This window comes from Stegostoma tigrinum, chromosome 19 (assembly GCF_030684315.1).
Source record: "Stegostoma tigrinum isolate sSteTig4 chromosome 19, sSteTig4.hap1, whole genome shotgun sequence".
NCBI classification, from domain to species: domain Eukaryota; kingdom Metazoa; phylum Chordata; class Chondrichthyes; order Orectolobiformes; family Stegostomatidae; genus Stegostoma; species Stegostoma tigrinum.
The window spans coordinates 1,946,404-1,964,668 of NC_081372.1; the positions used below are offsets into that span (position 1 = coordinate 1,946,404).

At 42.1% G+C, this 18,265-nt stretch overlaps 1 protein-coding gene across 5 annotated transcripts in view; it reads right to left on the reverse strand.

Moving 5' to 3' along the window:
* The window catches only part of chd6 (chromodomain helicase DNA binding protein 6), a 266,089-nt gene that overhangs the window by 179,199 nt on the left and 68,625 nt on the right, over window positions 1–18,265 (reverse strand). For 3 of the 5 annotated variants that reach the window (XM_059652680.1, XM_059652681.1, XM_059652682.1), the window contains one exon: window positions 4,434–4,993. In XM_059652680.1, the coding sequence (XP_059508663.1) occupies window positions 4,434–4,993 (560 nt within the window). Of the gene's footprint in view, window positions 1–4,433; window positions 4,994–9,284; window positions 9,450–18,265 lie in introns of those variants that run through there. The other 2 variants (XM_059652683.1, XM_059652679.1) reach the window with 1 other exon arrangement.

Sequence of the window (18,265 nt, forward strand, 5' to 3'; positions counted from 1 at the left end):
CCCACTTTCTTCCAAATGGGAATAGATCCTATCCCTCAGTAACTTCTCCAGTAGCTTCCCGACGTCAGGTTCACCGGTCGATGATTACCTGTATTATCCTTGCTGCCCTTTTTAAACAAGGGGACAACATTAGCAAGTCTCCAGTCCTCCGGGACCTCACCCGTGTCTAAGGGCACTGCAAAGATATCTGTTAGGGCCCCGGCTATTTCCTCTCTCGCTTCCCTCAGGAGCCTAGGATAGATCCCATCCGGACCTGGGGACTTGTCCACCTTAATGTCTTTTAGGATACCTAACACTTCCTCCTTCCTTATGTCAACTTGATCTAGACTAAGCAAACATCTATCCCTAACCTCAACATCCGTCATGTCCCTCTCGTTGGTGAATACCGATACAAAGTACTCGTTAAGAATGTCACCCATTTTCTCTGACTCAGCGCATAACTTTCCTTCTTTGTCCTTAAGTGGGCCTATCCTTTCTCTAGTTATCCTCTTGCTCTTTATGTATGAATAAAGGCTTTGGGATTTTCCTTAACCATGTTTGCCAGCAATATCTCATGTCCCCTCTTAATCCCTTTTTTCAGATTCGGTCTATATTCCAGATATTCTTGCAAAGCTTCGTCTGTCTTCAGTTGCCTAGATTTCACGTATGCTTCCTTTTTACTCTTGGCTAGTCTCACAATTTCACCTGTCATCCATGGCTCTCTAAACTTGCCTTTTCTATTCCTCATTTTCATAGGAAGATAATGTCTCTCCTGCACGCTAATCAACATCTCCAACATATCAAATGTGGATTTACCTTCAAACAGTTTCTCTCCATCTACATTCCTCAGATCCTGCCGAATCTTGGTATAGTCGGCCTTCCCCGAGTTTAGTACTCTTCCTTTAGGACCACTCCTACCCTTGTTCAGGAGTATTGTAAAACTTACGGAATTGTGGTTGCTATTTCAAAAGTAGTCCCCTACTGTAATATCAACCACCTGGCCGGGTTCATTCCCCAGCACCAGGTCCAGTACGGCCCTTTCCCGAGTTGGACTACATACATACTGCTCTAGAAAACCCTCCTGGACACCTTACAAATTCTGCTCCGTCTTGACCCCTAACATTGAGTGAATCCCAGTCAATGTTGGGAAAATTAAAATCTCCCATCACCACCACCCTGTTTCTCCTACACCGTTCCATTATCTGTTTACATATTTTGTCCAAAGCAGTCACTAAAAAAATCCACAAATGAGACTGCCTGGGCAGAGAGATTGCTGCTGCCATCTCCTGCCCAACAGAACTCATCTCTTCCTACTTCAACTTAGTTTATCTCCCCTTGTTCAATCCCTTTACATTTACATTGCAATTCCTCTGACACTTCACATAAGTTTCAGAATTTCCAGTTGGCAGGCTCCAGCCACCTACCCTCTACCATGGACATGTGATCCCTTTACATGTCCAAACCCCCTCAGGATGGTCTCGTGGATTTCCGCTGCTTCCTGAAAAAAAGGCCTGAACTGTCCCATCCACCATCCCCTCCTCTGCCTGGCCAAGTTCATCCTCGCTCTGAACAATGTTTTTTTACTCCTGTCACTTTCATCAGGTCAAACAGGGGGCAATGGGTACCTGCATGGGCCCCAGTTCTGCTTGTCTCTTGGTGGGGTACACAGCACATTCCTTGTTCCAGCACTATTCCAGCCCCCACCCACAACTCTTTCTCCAGTATATTGATAGTACTGTTGGTATTGCTGCCTTCTCTTGTCCGGAATTAAAAACATTTTTCAAATTTGCTTCTAATTTCCACCCCGCTCTCACTTGCACATGGTCCATCTCTGACTCCTCCCTTCCTTGCCTCCACATTTGTTTCTATTTATGGGGACAGGCTGGCCACCAATATCTACGATAAACCCAGCAAATCCCACAGTTATCTTGACGATACATCCTCACACCCTGCTTCCTGCAAAGATTATTCTATTCACTCCGTTCCTCCATTTCCATTGTATCTGCTCTGATAATGCTAACTTCAACAACGGGACCTCCAAAATGTCCACCTTCTTCCTCAAAGAAGGATTCCCCAGCAGCATAGTTGACAGGGCCTTCAGCCAAGTCTAACCCATCTCCTGCACTTCAGCCCTCACCACCACCCCCCCCTTCCCACCCACAAAAGCAATTGGGTCCCTCTCTTCCAGATTTAGCAGTGCTTTACCTATAATTCACACACTGCATTCACTATTCACGAAGTGGTCTCCTCTACATTGGGGAAAATGAAGCATGGACTGGACGACCACTTCGCAGAACATCTATGCTCTGCTTGCAAAAAAAAACGAGCTTCCAAATGCTTGCCACTTCAACACCACCCTGTCCCGTGGCCAACATCTGTGTCTCAGGCTTGCTGCAGTGCAACAATAAGCTCAGCACAAGCTGGAAGAATACCACCTCATTTTCCTTGGGAACTCTATATCCTTCTGGACTCAGTTCAACAACTTCAGGGCTGGAGGCACCTTCTCCAATGTCCTTATCCCAAACTCCACACACCAGACCTTGTCAACACATGGACTACTATTTCACACAACCCACTGACTGCCACCAAACATTCCCCATTAGCAGCCATTCGTTCTCCTACGCTGATTGCTGTCTGTTTCTTTGTCTGGCCAACCGTTCTTCTCTTTAAGCTCCAACGCCATCTGCTGTTTACTCCTTACCCCCTCCCTCCACCTAATCTTCTGCATAAAAAGCAACATTTGCCTAGCTACCATCAGTTCTGAAGAACGATCACCAGACCCAAAACATTCACTGATTTCTTGCCACAGATGTTCCACACATGCATTGGGGAATGAGCTTGGCCGGGTGGTCGACGTCTTAGTAGGGGTGCAGCTCAGGAACAGTGATCACAATTTAGTAACCTTTAAGGTACTGATGGATTAAGTAGTTGTCAGGTGAAGGCGCTAAGTTGGGGAAGACTAGTTCCAAAAATATTAGGCAAGAACTGATAAATGTAGATTGGAGGCAGATGCTTGAGGGCAAATCAATATGTGGGAAGCTTTCAAGCATAAATTCGGAAGCTTCCTCCCCCAGAGTGGAAGAGTCAGTTACTAAGGGTCATAGTTTTAAGGGGAGAGCAGCAAGGTTTAAAGGTGATGTACAAGACAAGTGTTTTTATTTACACAGGAGTTGGTGGGTACCTGGAAATTGCTGCCAGGGGAGGTAGTGGAAGCAGACATGGTATTGACATTTAAAGGGCATCTTGACAGATACAGGAAAGGTTGGGAATAGTAGATATGGTCCCTAGAAGGGGAGGGCATTTTAGTTGTGACAAGCAGCATGTCGGTGCAGGCTTGGAGGGTCGAAGGCTGTAATTTTTTGTTCTTTGATTGTGACTGTTGGAAGTCAAACACCTCAGTCAAAGGATTTGTTTAAAGGCAGAATTTTAAGTCTGACCACCTTTAGTTCTTTCAATTATATTCTCACCACAAAATCAGAAGTGGGAGTGTTTGCACAATGCTCAGTTCCATTCATAACCCTTCTGTCACTGAAGCAGTCTGTACCCACCAGCAAGACGTTGTCAGCATACAGACTTGGGCTAAGAAATTGCAAGTCAAATTTGCAATGGAAATCTACTACCTGCCCTTGACACTGAACCTCATTATCACTAAATTCCCTCACCATCAGGATCCTAGGGAGGTCATCATTGACTAGAAACCCATTTGGACCAATGGGATAATTAGTGATTATAAGAATAAGTGAGATGACAGCTGTTCTATGATTAATAATTCATCTTCTGACCCCTGCTAAGCGAGTCCATTGTCTAGAAGGTAGAAGTTGAGGGCTTGCTAGAAAATGTTTTACATTGTACGAACAAGTTCTGAAGAGGAGTCATATTGAACTTGAAACATTAATTCTGTTTCTCCACAAAACAGCCTAATTTCTCCAGTACTTTGTTTGCTTAAAACATTTTACTTGTCTGGGTGAGTCTGGCTCTGTGAATACTCAGAGGTCAATGCCATTCAAGTTAAAACAGCCTGCTTAATTGACACTCCTTGCACCACCATAATGTTCATTCCCTCTACCAGTAGCACACAAGACAGTACACATACCATTTATAGGATGCACTTAGCAAATCAGTAAGACTTCTTTAACAGCATCTCTGAAACACAAGACTCTACACAGTTTGAGGAGCAAGCGAATATTACCACCTCCAAATAATACTTCTGACTCTGAAATCTATCAGCTTCCTGTTAATGCCATGTCAAAATCCTGGAGCTCCGTACCCAACAACTCAGGAGTCCTACACCACTTGGACTTCAAGGCAGCATCTGACTGCTACCTTAAGGACAATTATGGATGGACAATAAATGCTGGCCTTGCCAGAAATGTTCACATCCTGTGAACAAAAAAAAAGAAGTCCCATTAACGAAAGCTAAAAAGAACTGGCACAAATATAATGAAATTCCATACCTGGTTTTCTTGCTGCCCTTGGTTTTGGGTGTAGTGGTGGATTTGCATTTTGGCTCTTTAGGTTGCTTGGGTTCCTTAGTACCCTTAAGCTCCTTCGGTTCTTTGGCCCCTTTGGCCCCTTTAGGTTCCTTCGGTTCTCTGATGCCCTTGGGTCCTTTAGAACCTTTTGGCTCCTTTGCCACTTTGCCCTCTTTAGGTTCTTTGTCCCCTTTTGGCTCCTTCCTTTTCTTCTTTGGTTTGGGTGCACTGTCACCGGTTGCTGTATCACTACCTGCCTCTTCCTTTGGTTCTTTTTTCTTCCTTTTTTTCTTAACCCTTGTGCCTCCATCCTCAGCCTTGGAAAGGGGCAGCGTTTGGTCCACGCTCACATCTCCCAGTGCACCTTGAGCATCACTCTTGCTGCTTGTCTCAATCAAGAGTCCAGCTGATTCTGGAGCTTTTGCTGGATTGAGTAAGGTTAGTTGGTCCTTGGTGCTTGTGTGCGAGAGCTGTACTGTGTGTCCATCAACAGGTGAGGCATCTGGGGTCAGCGGATGCTTCGATGCCTTTGAAGTGGAAGGCTGCAAAATTAAAACACCAAAAACTGCTTTTAAAAAAGTTAAATTCTTTAAATATGATTTCAAAGGAATTGCTTTAAAGTTTAATTTTCTTATTTAAGCACTAATTATGTGACATTACCCACTGGCTATTAAGACCATGTGTTGTCTGCAGGTGAAGTGGAGTTATAAGGGATAGAACAACCAAAGCTGAGCATTCAGGCATAATACAAATTTCCTACATGTTAATTTTTTAAATTTCTGTTATAAAATTCTTACTTCTTTGTTTATAACTACCTATGTAAACACCACATGCTGTAACGGCACGCCACTACTGGTGGCGTTCAGGCTCCTCCATTGGCAAGCAGATGCAGTTTCAACATGACTAGTTTCTATGGGTCAAATCTATTTAATATTTGGACACATTTACAGGGGAAATGTGACGAGGAGCTACAGTGACATTATTTTAGAACATAGGGATGATTTTGCTTGCTCCATTTCTTTTCCCTTTCACTGACCATTTAAGACAGCAACCCAATAACCATCCAGGTCTTCAGCCCAAGAGCTTATTCCTTCTGTATAAGCTTACAGAATGTCCGTGTAATTGGAAGTGATATGTTAGACAGTGAATTAAGGCTAAGACCCACACTGCCCCAAAACATTTTCTATTAAAACTCACTGGATAGTAAATAAAGACTACATATGCAGGTGAACACCTCCCTCCCTTTACCAGGGCCACTGGTCAACCAGATTACTAGATTCTAAATTAAAACAATACTGCAGATCTCGCAGCAGAGGAATAAACAAATCGCTCATTAAACTCAGCAGGTCTGGCAGGACCTGTGGGGAGAAAACAAAGTTAACATTTTCTATCTGACGATTCTTCATCGGATCTAACGCTGCCAGGCCGGCTGTGGTTTGCCAGCAATTTCTGTTTTTGTTACTAGATTTTAAGGTTCCCATCCAGTTTTCAAATCCATAACCAATTTTCAAATTTCAGTAACCAGTGATCTCAGCATTAAGGGTCACCGGACTTGAAATGTTAACTGGTTTTTTTTCTCCACAGATGCTGCCAGACCTGCTGAACTTTTCCAACAACTCCTGTTTTGTTCCTAGTTTATAGCATCCGCAGATCTTTTGGTTTTTGTCCTAGCATTAATCCCTGTGGGACATCACTTTCACCATTTGCCAGCCAGAGTGAAAGCCTTCAACCCACATACTATTCTGTAGACAGAGTGACGAGTTTATGATTTATCTTTCTCCCTTTCTAGTTTAGAAAAGGGAGAAACAATTGATTAACTAATCAAATTTCTTTAGAAAGGCATGGAAATAAACAAGAATAGGATTTGAAGCTAAAGACAACAAGCTGCATCCAAAAACAGCACTGGACACTGTATCAATTGTTAATTTTAAATTGGAGATAGGTATTTTTTCTTTATCAAAATGTATCAAGGGGTGTGGGTCAACAGCAAGTACGTGGAGTTAGGTCACAGATCAGCCATGATCTGACTGAATGGTGGAAAAGACTCAGGGGTTAAATGCCCTACTCTTGTTCCTATATAGGAACAACTTTTAAAATTGCAATTTTGGAATCCTGTCATCCAACTTTCTCCCACAGGATTTACATGCATGTGCAAATTTGCTGATCTGTATATGCATGAGGCCATTCAAAAAATAACTTGTTTGATAGAGAGATCCGAACAATTTTAAATAACTTTGGAATGCTGGGGATGCCTCAGAAATAAAATTGTTGAAAACTGTAGACTTACATAAAGAGTTGTTTAGATAGACAAAGGAGTTTATGTGAGATGTCACCAGTCTTAGTTTAACAATATCACAGGCAGAGTGTTAGAAAAATCTTAAAGAGGGCAATGTGTTTTTGGTATTTACTCCTAAGAACAGCATACATTTATATAATACTTTTACAAACTCAAATGCCCCAATGTGTTTCATAGACGATGAAACATTTTTAAGTGTAATCACTGCAGAGGCAACTTGTGCACAGCCATAACAATGACCCCAGGTAATATGTTACAGTAATGTTGATGGAGGCACAAACACTGTTCAGGACACTGAGGAAAACTTCTTGCTCTTTTGCAACCAATGACACCAGTTTTTATTTGCCTGCCAGAGAGAACAGATGGATCTCAACTGAACATCTCGCCCTGAAAAATGGCACCTTCTGAAACTACAACTCTGCCGTAGTATTGCAGTGGAATTGTCAGCCTAGATTACATACTCAAGTCTTTGAAATGGAACTCAAATCCTGGACTTTCTGACTCAGAGGTGAGAGCATTCTGACAATGAGTAACATTTTTTTTGAAGCCTTTGAATGCTGACAGCTGTGGCTCCTGGGAGCAGCACTGCTGGTGGTTTGAGGTGGCACGCTGGCCGCACATGAAGAGAACTCCCTGTTCTTCAAATTGTGCCTGGAGTTCTTTAACATCCACTTGAACAGAACCTTGGTTTAATTACTCATCTGTGCAGTAACTTTAACAACGGACCCCTTCCAGCCTGTCAGTATTTCTTTTCCTACACCAAGTCACGCCAGCCCACTGCCCTGTTATGTTGCAAAATTCCATTCTCCCAAAATTTACAATTTTCATGCTGTTCAATACACAATCCCACCACCTGTCCACTGCACAAAAATAGCCTCACTTGTCCCTATCTATGCAACTGCCTGTTGTCAAACAATCCGCCCACACCATCAGAATTCATTTGTCCTGTGATTTGATTTTCATGCATCTTCCCACCAACACTGCCCACCACTAATGGTGGTACATCCAGCCACTTCAGGTCCATAGACAATTCCCTTCCCCAATTACTTTCAGCTCACTCTCCTCCTTTAACACCCTCTTTCATCAGGCCTTTTGCGTTGCAGAGGTAGTGTGTCTATCCCTAAACCAAGAGGCCTGGGTTCAAGTCCCACCTGCTCCACAGGTGTAGGGTAACATCTCTGAACAGGCTGGCTAGGGAAATAGGTTAAGTAAGACTAAAAATAAAAATTATGCCCCTATAATCCAACCGAGGATTCATGAATTTATCTGACCAAAACTTGTTAAAATCACCCTCCTTCAACTTGATTCCTTTGGACAAACCTTTGGTCAGTTCTCCAAATACCTTTTAGCTAAATGATCTATTTATAACATCACAGTGAAGCACCTTAAAATATTTTACTATTTTAAAAGCACTATGTAATTCCAAGCTGCTTTTGCTAAATATCACCCTACATTGTTTTCCTCCTTCTGACTTGTAGGTAAACATTGCCACTGAGCCAAACTAACACCCTGCAAACTCAGGAAAGGCCTTCTTGTGATCAACAAAGACTTCGAATCTGATTAGTTACCATTGCAACATGTGACAACTTGGACTGATACAACACCTTTAACGTTGTAACATGTTCCAAGGCATTCCACACTATTGTAAAATCAGACAAAAGCTCAAACCGAAATAATTCTGAACCATAAATTATCAGAACAGGTGACCCAAAAGTCTGGTCAAGATGGTAGATTTTAAAGGATGCAAAGGTAAAGGAGTAGAAATTTAAAGAAGAAAATTACAATGCCTGGAGACACAGCAGGAAGGAGTTCATGGACGGTTTGAATACAAGGGTGTCAATGTTAGCGTCAAGATTTTGATAGATTTAAAAATATTGACACCCAGACAGGTACTGCAATATTCATTGCATATACAAAGTACAGAACACCACCCCTCCCCTAAGTTGTCAAGCAATCAGGACATGAACAGATTCGGACTCCAGAAACACAAGCCTCATTTAAGTTTTAAATGTGACCTACACAATTCAACAGCTTAACAATCAATAGTTGAAGAAAAATTTCAAAAAAGGCTCTACATAAAGTACGTTTGAACAACACACGCATGTTAGTGTAGGCCCTAGATTATAAATAACTACCATAAGATTGCAAAACAGTTAAAACAACAGCACCAATAATATCTTACAAGATACTTACTGACTCAACAGAAACATGGCCAGTTAAGGAAATCGTGAAACGGATCACTTTCTTATTCATTAGGTCACTATATCCCCACACCAAGCAGACACCCGGAAATTCACTCCAACTCTTCTGTAAGAATGGAGCTCTGTTTTGAAAGAAATCTTTCATTCAATGCACTGAACAAGCCTCCAGAGAGGGGATAGCTCACGGAGCCTGGTATTTGTTTTTGTTTAGAAGGCCCAGTGGGCCTCCCGCTCCGAGTGAAGCTGCCGGGGCTCAATCTCTCTCTTGCACACGCACGCATACACACACAAAAGAACACCTCGGGTCACCACTGCAACTCACCCAGCAATGCTCACCTGATATCTAACCTCACCGGGGAAAGCTAGCGCAGTGTCTGCCCCCATTAAAAAGCAGGCCATTTCCAACCATCCTTAGCCAGACTCTTGTCTCTAGTTCAGCAGGGAAAGCGAGACGTTTGCATCACAGACAACACTTGATGCTTTCTCTCTCTCTCGCTCTCTCTCTCTCTACATCACTGCACAAATTGCACTTTCCCCTCCTCCTGATATACTGCAGCATTACGCTGCATACACAGTAGGGGACGAGAATCAATGCGGGACCCAGCATTTAAATCAATACCTTCCCGCTCAACACAAACAGGCTTTGATCTAACCACTCAACAAACCCCCTTCATGAAAAAAATTCACCGCGCGCACCCTCACCCCTTCAAACTCCAGGTTAAGAGGAGCTCTAGTACATATGAAAATTCCCATTTAAATGGAGTCTTTTCAAAAGAAAGATCAGTCTGGGTACAGGCTAGAGAATTCAGAGGCAAATGAAACGCCTTCGTCGAGGGGAAAGGAGGAGGCTGGTTATAACTTGAATTAATTTTTGTTTCAATTCAGTTTTCCTTAAAGAAAATTAAGAACTTGTGCTAAGTATATATGAATAATTGAAGAACAGTCGGCAGTGATTTTTTTTTCTGGCAAGGAAGCAGCCAGAAAGCATTAACACAACATTTGAGGTTATCGGGGTCAGTTGTGGCTCAGTGATAAGCACTGACACCCCTGAATCAGAAAGTTGTGGGTTTGATTCCAACTCAAGAAAATGATATTCAGTGCAATAACTGAGGGGATGGTTCACCATTGGATGTCTTGTCTTTCGGGTGACACAAAAGAATCGAACCTGTCAATCCTACCGGGTGACGTACAGAAGAATAAAATTCAATTTAGCGAAATGGTACAGAATGATTAAAAACATAACTGTTCCCCAATGCCTCAACAAGTTTATCCTATGATTATAAGCACGGAATTTCACAGCAATAGAAACTGTCTCGTGGCCTCTCATGCTGATCTAGTCCATTCCGCATAATGTTCTAAATAACTGAGTGGTCTTCTTTAACCTAGCATTCAATTCTTAGCAGCTAATACCCAGTTAGGCCAACAATATTCAAGTCTGTCAATTAGTGTGTTCATTTTTCTACACATGCATATAGACAATCCCTATTTTAGATCTTAGGATATTAATTGTAAAGATACTGTCCCCAGCCATGAGAATTCTAACAGGATCAGACAATTCAGCCCCGAGAACTTGTTTAATTTTATTTATTCGTTGGATGTGGATTTCACTGGCTGAGCCAGCATTTATTGCCCATAACTAAATGCTCTCGAGGTGGTGGTGTTGGGCTGCCTTCTTGAATTCCTGCAGACTTCTGCTGTCAGGAACGGACTCTCAGGATTCTGCCTCTGACAACAAAGAAGCAGCAATATAATTCCAAGTCAGGATGACATGTGGCTCAATGGGGAACCTGCAGGTGGTAGCATTCCCACGTATGTGCTGTCTTTGTCATTCTAGGTGGGAAAAGGTTGCAGTTTTGGAGGATGCTGTCAGATCTGCCTGCATGAGTTGCTGCAATGCAGTTTACAGGGGGTCGGCACTGCAGCCATTCATCAGCAGCGGAGAGAATTAAGGCTGAAGGTGCAGGGCGTAGTATGAACCAAGATGTGTCCTTGTTGGTAGAGCTTTTTGAGTGTTGTGGAACCGTGCATGTCCAGGCAAATGAAAAGCTTTCCATCACACCCATGACTTGCACCATGTAGCTGGTTTATAGGCACTGGGAACACAGAGGGTTAGCTACACCCCTGAGCTGCTGTCGTAGCCACAGTATTTATATAGTTTGAGTTCAGCTTCTGGTCAATAGTAATCTTGGGTATTAGTAGGGGAATCAGCCATGTTAATGGCATTGTGATGATTAGATTCTCCCCTGTTCTAAGTGGCCATTGCTTGATATTTCAGCAAAGTAACATCTAGGTTACATCAGCCTAGCTGTTGTCCAGATCTTGCTGCATTTGGTTAGTTTCAGTATGAGGAGTTACAAGTGGTGAACATTGTGCACTCAGCAAACATTCCACTTCTGACTTTATGATTGAGGGAAGGTCATTGATGAATCTGTTGAAGATTGGGCCTCAGACAGTGCACTGAGGAACTCCTGAAGAGATACACTAGGGCTGAAATAATTGAGCTCCAACAACCACAACCTTCCTTTGGTGTCAGGTATGACTCCAACCAGCATTCGGTGAGCCCCACCCCTCCCAATGCAGTTTGCTACAGGTCTTTGGTACTGGATACAATCAGAAGCTATCTTGATGTCAAAAGCAGTAACATTCACCTCATAACAACCAGTTTCCTTGAAATGCTTACCCAGCTAAAGTCTGTCCATTTTCTTATTGTAACATCCGCTGATCTCCAAGATCCACAGTGAGTATGACGTTCACTAATTTTTGCGTGAAGCCTTCCCGATCCCGCTTGTCACTGACATAGTTCTAACAGTGTATTCCCCCACCATGTTCTCAATTATCACTGCTGAAGAAAAAGCTTTAAATTTAACCTAATGTGAAACTTCAACGAAGAGGAGAAAAGTCAAGGTAGTGAAAACATCAGATCCTTACATGGACCTGATAAGACAAATAGTACCATCTAACTGGATCACCTTCTACTATCCTAGCAGTCATACGCCATACGACTTTAAGTAAAAACTTACTCACTGACAAAGGATGAGAATACAAGGATCACTCACTTCTCACCTAACTTGATAACTAGATGTAATCTTGGGTAATAACTCCCCTTGTGTTAACAGATGGAGCAACAATTTGGTGACATTGGAATAAAGACAACCATTTCAGACCACTCAAAGACTTTTCATGTTTTTAACACAATAATGTTTTCAAACATCTGTTTAGGATCACAGAAATATAGACAATCAACCCTGCATCCTAACATCCAAAAAACATGAAAAGAGTACACTAATTTTGCAGAACATTTTTTGGAATGCAGCAACAGAATAAAACAGCAGCAAATAAAATAAAGATAATTTTGAGATGGTGCTGGCAGTGATTGACAATTAAAAACTGTCAGGAATAAAATTCACCACTGCAGGGACATGTTCAAGCTCACTAAAGAGAAGTTTTTAAAGCCAAGGTTAGAGCCATACTTGTTTCCTATTTGCTGGATTGTTCTGTTTGAATATTGAGAGCTTGGAAGTTTAGAAATGACTATTTTTAGAAATGTGGCCTCGTTTAGGGTCAGAGCACTAAGATCCTATATATGCAGATGAATAGAATGCAGATTTAAATTTATACATAGCCAAAGATTCATAGTATCCATCACAGGCCCCCAAATGCTATGTCAACTTTGTACAAACAAGGGAACCTCCTCAGCCCTGCAGGGTCCAGATGGAACTTTTATATCTTGACTCAAATCAAGAAATTCTGGCAAGATTTTCAGAAACAGCCATCTAACAACAGAAGAACAAAGACAGAACTAGCTTATGTATAACACTTGCCAAAATCTCAGGCAACCCAGAGTGCTTCACAGACAATGAACTACAGGAAACGTAGCATCCAAATTGAGCACGAACAGCATTGATACCACCACGCAAATAAAAACAAAGGGCTCAATCTGACAAATACAGAGGCTGCTAGGAAAGCTCAGCAGGTCTGGGAGCATCTGTGAAGGGGAAAAAAAAAATCAGAGTTAATGTTTCGGGTCCGGTGACCCTTCCCAAAACTCAGTCTGACAAGCTGTTTCAGTAGCGCTTGAACATTTCAAGTCTTGTTATTTCCAGAAGTCAAACGCATAAGAACATTTATTAACTTTATTCCCCATAAAGGGAGAATAAGATCTTAGTACTTGATGGAGTGCTGTACTGTTGCTACATTTTTCTTTATTCATTCACAGGCATTTATTGTCAATCCCTAATTGCCCAGAGGGCAGTTCAGAGTCAACCACATTGCTGTAGGTCTGAAGTCACGTAGGACAGACCACGTAAGGATGGCAGTTTCCTTCCCTAAAAAGGGCTTTAGTAAACAGATGGGTTTTTCCAAACAATTGACAATGGATTCGGTCATCATTAGACTCTTCACTCCTGATACTTATTGAATTCAAATCCAGGTCACAAGGTGATTACTGGGGGTCTCTGGATTAACAGTCCAGCAATAACACCAGTAGGCCATCGCCTCTTCCCCATTACACAAGGATCATGGGATTGTTCCAGTAGGATCTCTTACTGCTAGTGCACATTATTCCTGGGAAAAATGAGAAGAGAAATTTAGAAACATAGAAAACAGGAGTAAGCCATCTGGTACTCTCTAAATCTCAAGCCATTCATGGTCCAAACAATGGCACCAAGACATAAGATGCAGGACTGCCTTACACGTTAAAACAGGTTGATCAAGTGTCAGTAGATAAGGCCAGAGAATATAAAAATGGGAAAAAGTCGGAGTTTAAAGGATTTGAATGCAGATGGCATTCAAAACAAAAGGGATGAACTGTTAGTGCAGGTAGAAATAACAATTGGTTAGAAGTTGGGTAGAGTATGTATGGATTGGAATGCAGGACATTAAGATTTGATGAGGTTTGTAAAATTATAGGGAGGAAGAGTGCATGGTTTCTTTAGAAGACGATATGCTTTTTCGAGGTTTGGAGATTTTAAGAAGTCTGCAGGCAGCGGCTCGAGGGTTTACTGGTGCACAGACAGCACCTGAAATGTTACATTTGTATCAAAGGCTGTAGAGTTAGCAGCCTACGCCACAGTTTTGTTTTGTTATCAAGACAAAACCAGTATGTATTTAGCAAATTATTTTAAACTAAACTAAACTCTTAGACTACAGACCAATTAAATTTAAATCTATGGTTTTGACAGCATGGGACCAATCCTACTGTAAGAAATTGATGTCAAGGATACAAAAGATGAGGGCATTTGCAAAATCAGAGTCCAAACTGCCATCTGAAAAGATCAGCTCTCTCAGCTCCTAGTGAGGGTATCATCTAAATAAAGGTACCGTGGCATTCTTAGCAAGTATTCCTGACAAGAATTCAAAGGAGAAGGCGATCCTGACAGAATATCAGCAGCGAGGACTGACCATTCCACAAGACATACCCTAGTTATAATTTCAAGGGACTAAGTTCTAATTTTTTTTTATTTGTTAATTTTGTTCACATAAGCGGGACTTATCTTTATTGGAACAGTACACCATTAGAATTTTGGTTTAGTGGGGAACAGTTGGTTGTTAGAGGGGAATTGTTTGGTTTGTTAACAGGTCAGTTAATTTGTTCAGTGTTAAGAGTTAGACAAATAAATTGGCACTTGTTGGTTTATAGTGCATGTCAGGAGTTCATTTCAATTAACCACTCCTTTATGACAGATTGGGGGTGAGAGGCAGATTATACCACTTTTCACACTTAACAGATTATAGGGCGAGGCAAGCCTCTCTGGCACTTTCCCCTGCAACCACAGGAAGTGTTACATTTGCCCCCACACCTCCTCCCTCAACCCCATCCCAAGCCCCAAGATGACTTTCCACATCAAGCAGATGTTTACCTGCACATCCGCCAATGTGGTATACTGCATCCATTGTACCCGGTGTGGCTTCCTCTACGTTGGGGAGACCAAGTGGAGGCTTGGGGACCATTTTGCAGAACACCTCCGCTCGGTTCGCGATGAACAACTGCACCTCCCAGTCGCAAACCATTTTAACTCCCCTTCCCATTCCTTAGATGACATGTCCATCCTGGGCCTGCAGTGCCATCATGATGCCACCCATAGGTTGCAGGAACAGCAACTCATTCTGCTTGGGAACCCTGCAGCCCAATGGTATCAATGTGGACTTCACAAGCTTCAAAATCTCCCCTCCCCCCGCTACATCCCAAAACCAGCCCAGCTCATCCCCGCCTCCCTAACCTGTTCTTCCTCTCACCTACCCTCTCTTTCCACCTCAAGCCGCACTTCCATTTCCTACCTACTAATGTCATCCCACCCCCTTGACCTGTCCGTCCTCCCCGGACTGACCTATCCCCTCCCTACCTCCTCACCTATTACTCGCCTCTCCACCTATCTTCTCCTCTATCCATCTTCGGTCTGTCTCCCCCCTCCCTATTTATTTCAGAACCCTCTCCCCATCCCCCTTTTCTAATGAAGGGTCTAGGCCTGAAACGTCAGCTTTTGTGCTCCTAAGATCATGCTTGGCCTGCTGTGTTCATCCAGCTCCACACTTTGTCATCTCAGGATTCTCCAGCATCTTCAGTTCCCATTATCTCTGATCACAATTTGAGCCTATCTGGGTGTTTCAGTTTTAGTTATCTTAGTGGAGCCAACCTCCACTTTACAACACTATGTGCACCTGACATCACAGAGACACTGTTTCAAGGTTACCAAAGCTTGAATTTGAATATTGATGGGTATCTGACATTTCCAAAAGATAGGACGCCAGGAAAAAGAGAGTGGTGGGGTGGTTCTGCTAGTTAAGGATTCATTAGTACAGTAGCAAGAGAAAACATTAAATCAAAAGAACAAGATGTAGAATGAATCTGGGTAGAGATAAAGTAGGAAAATCAAGAGCTTAATTGTGTTAATTGTTTATAAGGCCCTAAAACAGGAGTTACATTGTGAAAGAAATCATTGATGCAAGTAATAAAAGTACTGCAACTATTAACAGTATCTTCAATCTCTGTAGATTAGGCAAATCTAATTGGTGAAAGAACACTGGACAATAGCTTCATAGAGTGTTTTGTGGATAATTTCTTAGAACGGTACCAAAGCCAAACAGAAAGCAGGCTATTCTAGACTATCTAAATGTACAATGAGACAGCGTTAATGAATAATCCACCCACAAGTCCTCAGGTGTTACAATTGTGAAATTCTGACCTGCTACAATCAGTTTGAAGGGGAGAAGCATGGGTCTAAGACTAGTGAAGAGGGGAATTAGGCTAAAAGGAAGGACAGCAAAGATGCAGTGGCAGTCTTTTAACAAGATAAAATATCTGAGCAAAGGTTTGTCTCAGCGTGAAAAGAAGAAAGTATCTGAGGATGCATCTTTCATGGTTGAAAAAATTAAGGACAGCATCAAATTGAAAGGAACATTGCCCAAATCTGCAAAGGTTAGTGGTAGCTAAGAGGATTGGCCAGATTTTAAGTAGCAAAGAATGATCAAAAAATAGAGAGTAAAAGTACAGTAATAAAAAAGCTAACAAATGACTGCACGGATTCCACAGGTATTTAAATAGGAGAAGAGTAACTAAAGTTAGTTTTGGTCCTCAAGGCAAATGAATCCAGGGAGTTAACATTTGAAATCCTCTACAATTGTTCTTCGGAACTGGATGCAGCTCTTGTGGGAGGGACTAGAACTATACAGTTTGAGAATAAAAAGATATCCCTTCCAAGACAAAGGCGAAAATTTTACTCTTTAGGAGGATAATTAGTCTGTAGAATTCTCTTCTGTCAAAGGAGAAGGCTGGGTTCTTCAACTCAGTAGGCAGGGATGGACAGATTTTAAACTAAAAGCTATGTTTTTGGACAGGTTGGTAGAATTGTAATGACAATCAAACTAGCCATGACCTTACTGAATGGTGTAGCACGCTTACTCAAGTCCTGGAGCGTAGTCCTAACAATTATTAATCGAAAGATCAACACCATCTAGGACAAAGCACCTTACTCAATTGGCATCCAATTAACCTCAAATATTCACCACTACCATCAGCTACTGAAGCTGCAGTGCACACAGTCTACCACAATATTGACTTGGAATTCATCGCGCATATACTTATTAATACTTTCACAGATAATGGGTATCACAGCTAGGCCAGTATTTGTTCATTATCCCCAACTGCCATCAAAAAGACGGTGAGCTGCTTTCCTGGACTGTTCCAGTCCGCAAGCATTAGAGAATGAGTTCAATGACTTTGACCCAGCCTCAGAGAGAGAATGACAATATTGATTGATTTTTATCATCACATGCACTGAAATGTAGTGGAAAGCTCAGTTTGAGTGGTACAGGCAGATCACAGCAAGCAAAGGATGTACAGGCCAAAAAGACTTACAGGCATACGGGTTACATATATTCCAAGTCACCAGCAAACTACCTATGTCGATAGATTTGTAGGTCAACAAGCATCAGTATCTTCAAGACAAGAGAAAAAAAGACTTTTCATTCTGACTCTTGATAAGGCAGTGGGAAGAAAAAGGACACCACAGTCAAGCGATTCATTAATGACTGAACACAGAGAGGCCAAGTGTTTAATGACAGATTCACTCCACGGTCCCTAATAATATGACACATTACGTGTAACAGTACTTTATTGCTGTTAGAAACCTTAGGTCATTAGCCATTTCCTTAAAATCCATCAGTCATAAATGAGATTAAATTATCTGTCTTTCTGTGCAATAAGGATCTCATTAATATAAAAGCAAAATGCTTTGGCTACTGCAGATCTGAAATTAAAAAGTAGTGCTGAAAATATTCAGTAGGTCAGGCAGCACTCGTGAAGTGAAACAGTTAAAGTTTCAAATGAAGTAACTTTCATCAGAACGTGTAGATTGGCCTTAAAAATAGTAAAACTGCTCCAGCTATGTAACATCTAGAGCCATGGTTGAGGTGCCGAATAACTGAAGGGTGACTAATCATAAAATCGCTACTGCGTAGAAATGGGCAATTCAGCCCAAGTCCACACTGACGCTGTGGAAAGCATACGACTACTCTATCCCTGCAAGCCTGCCTTTTCCCTCCATGGCTAATCCACCTAGCCAGCACATTACTTGATACCACAGGCAATTTAGCACGGCCAATCCACTTAAACTGCACATCTTTGGACAGTGGGTGGAAACTGGAGCACCCAGAGGAAACCCACGCAGACACAGAATGTGAAAACCCAATCAAGACAGTCGCCCGAGATTAGAATCAAACCTGGGTCCTTGGGGCTGTGAAGCAGCAGTGCTAACCACTGAACTACCGTGCTACCTCAATGTTGTGCCTTTATTTAAGAAAGGCAGAAAGGCTGTAAGGAG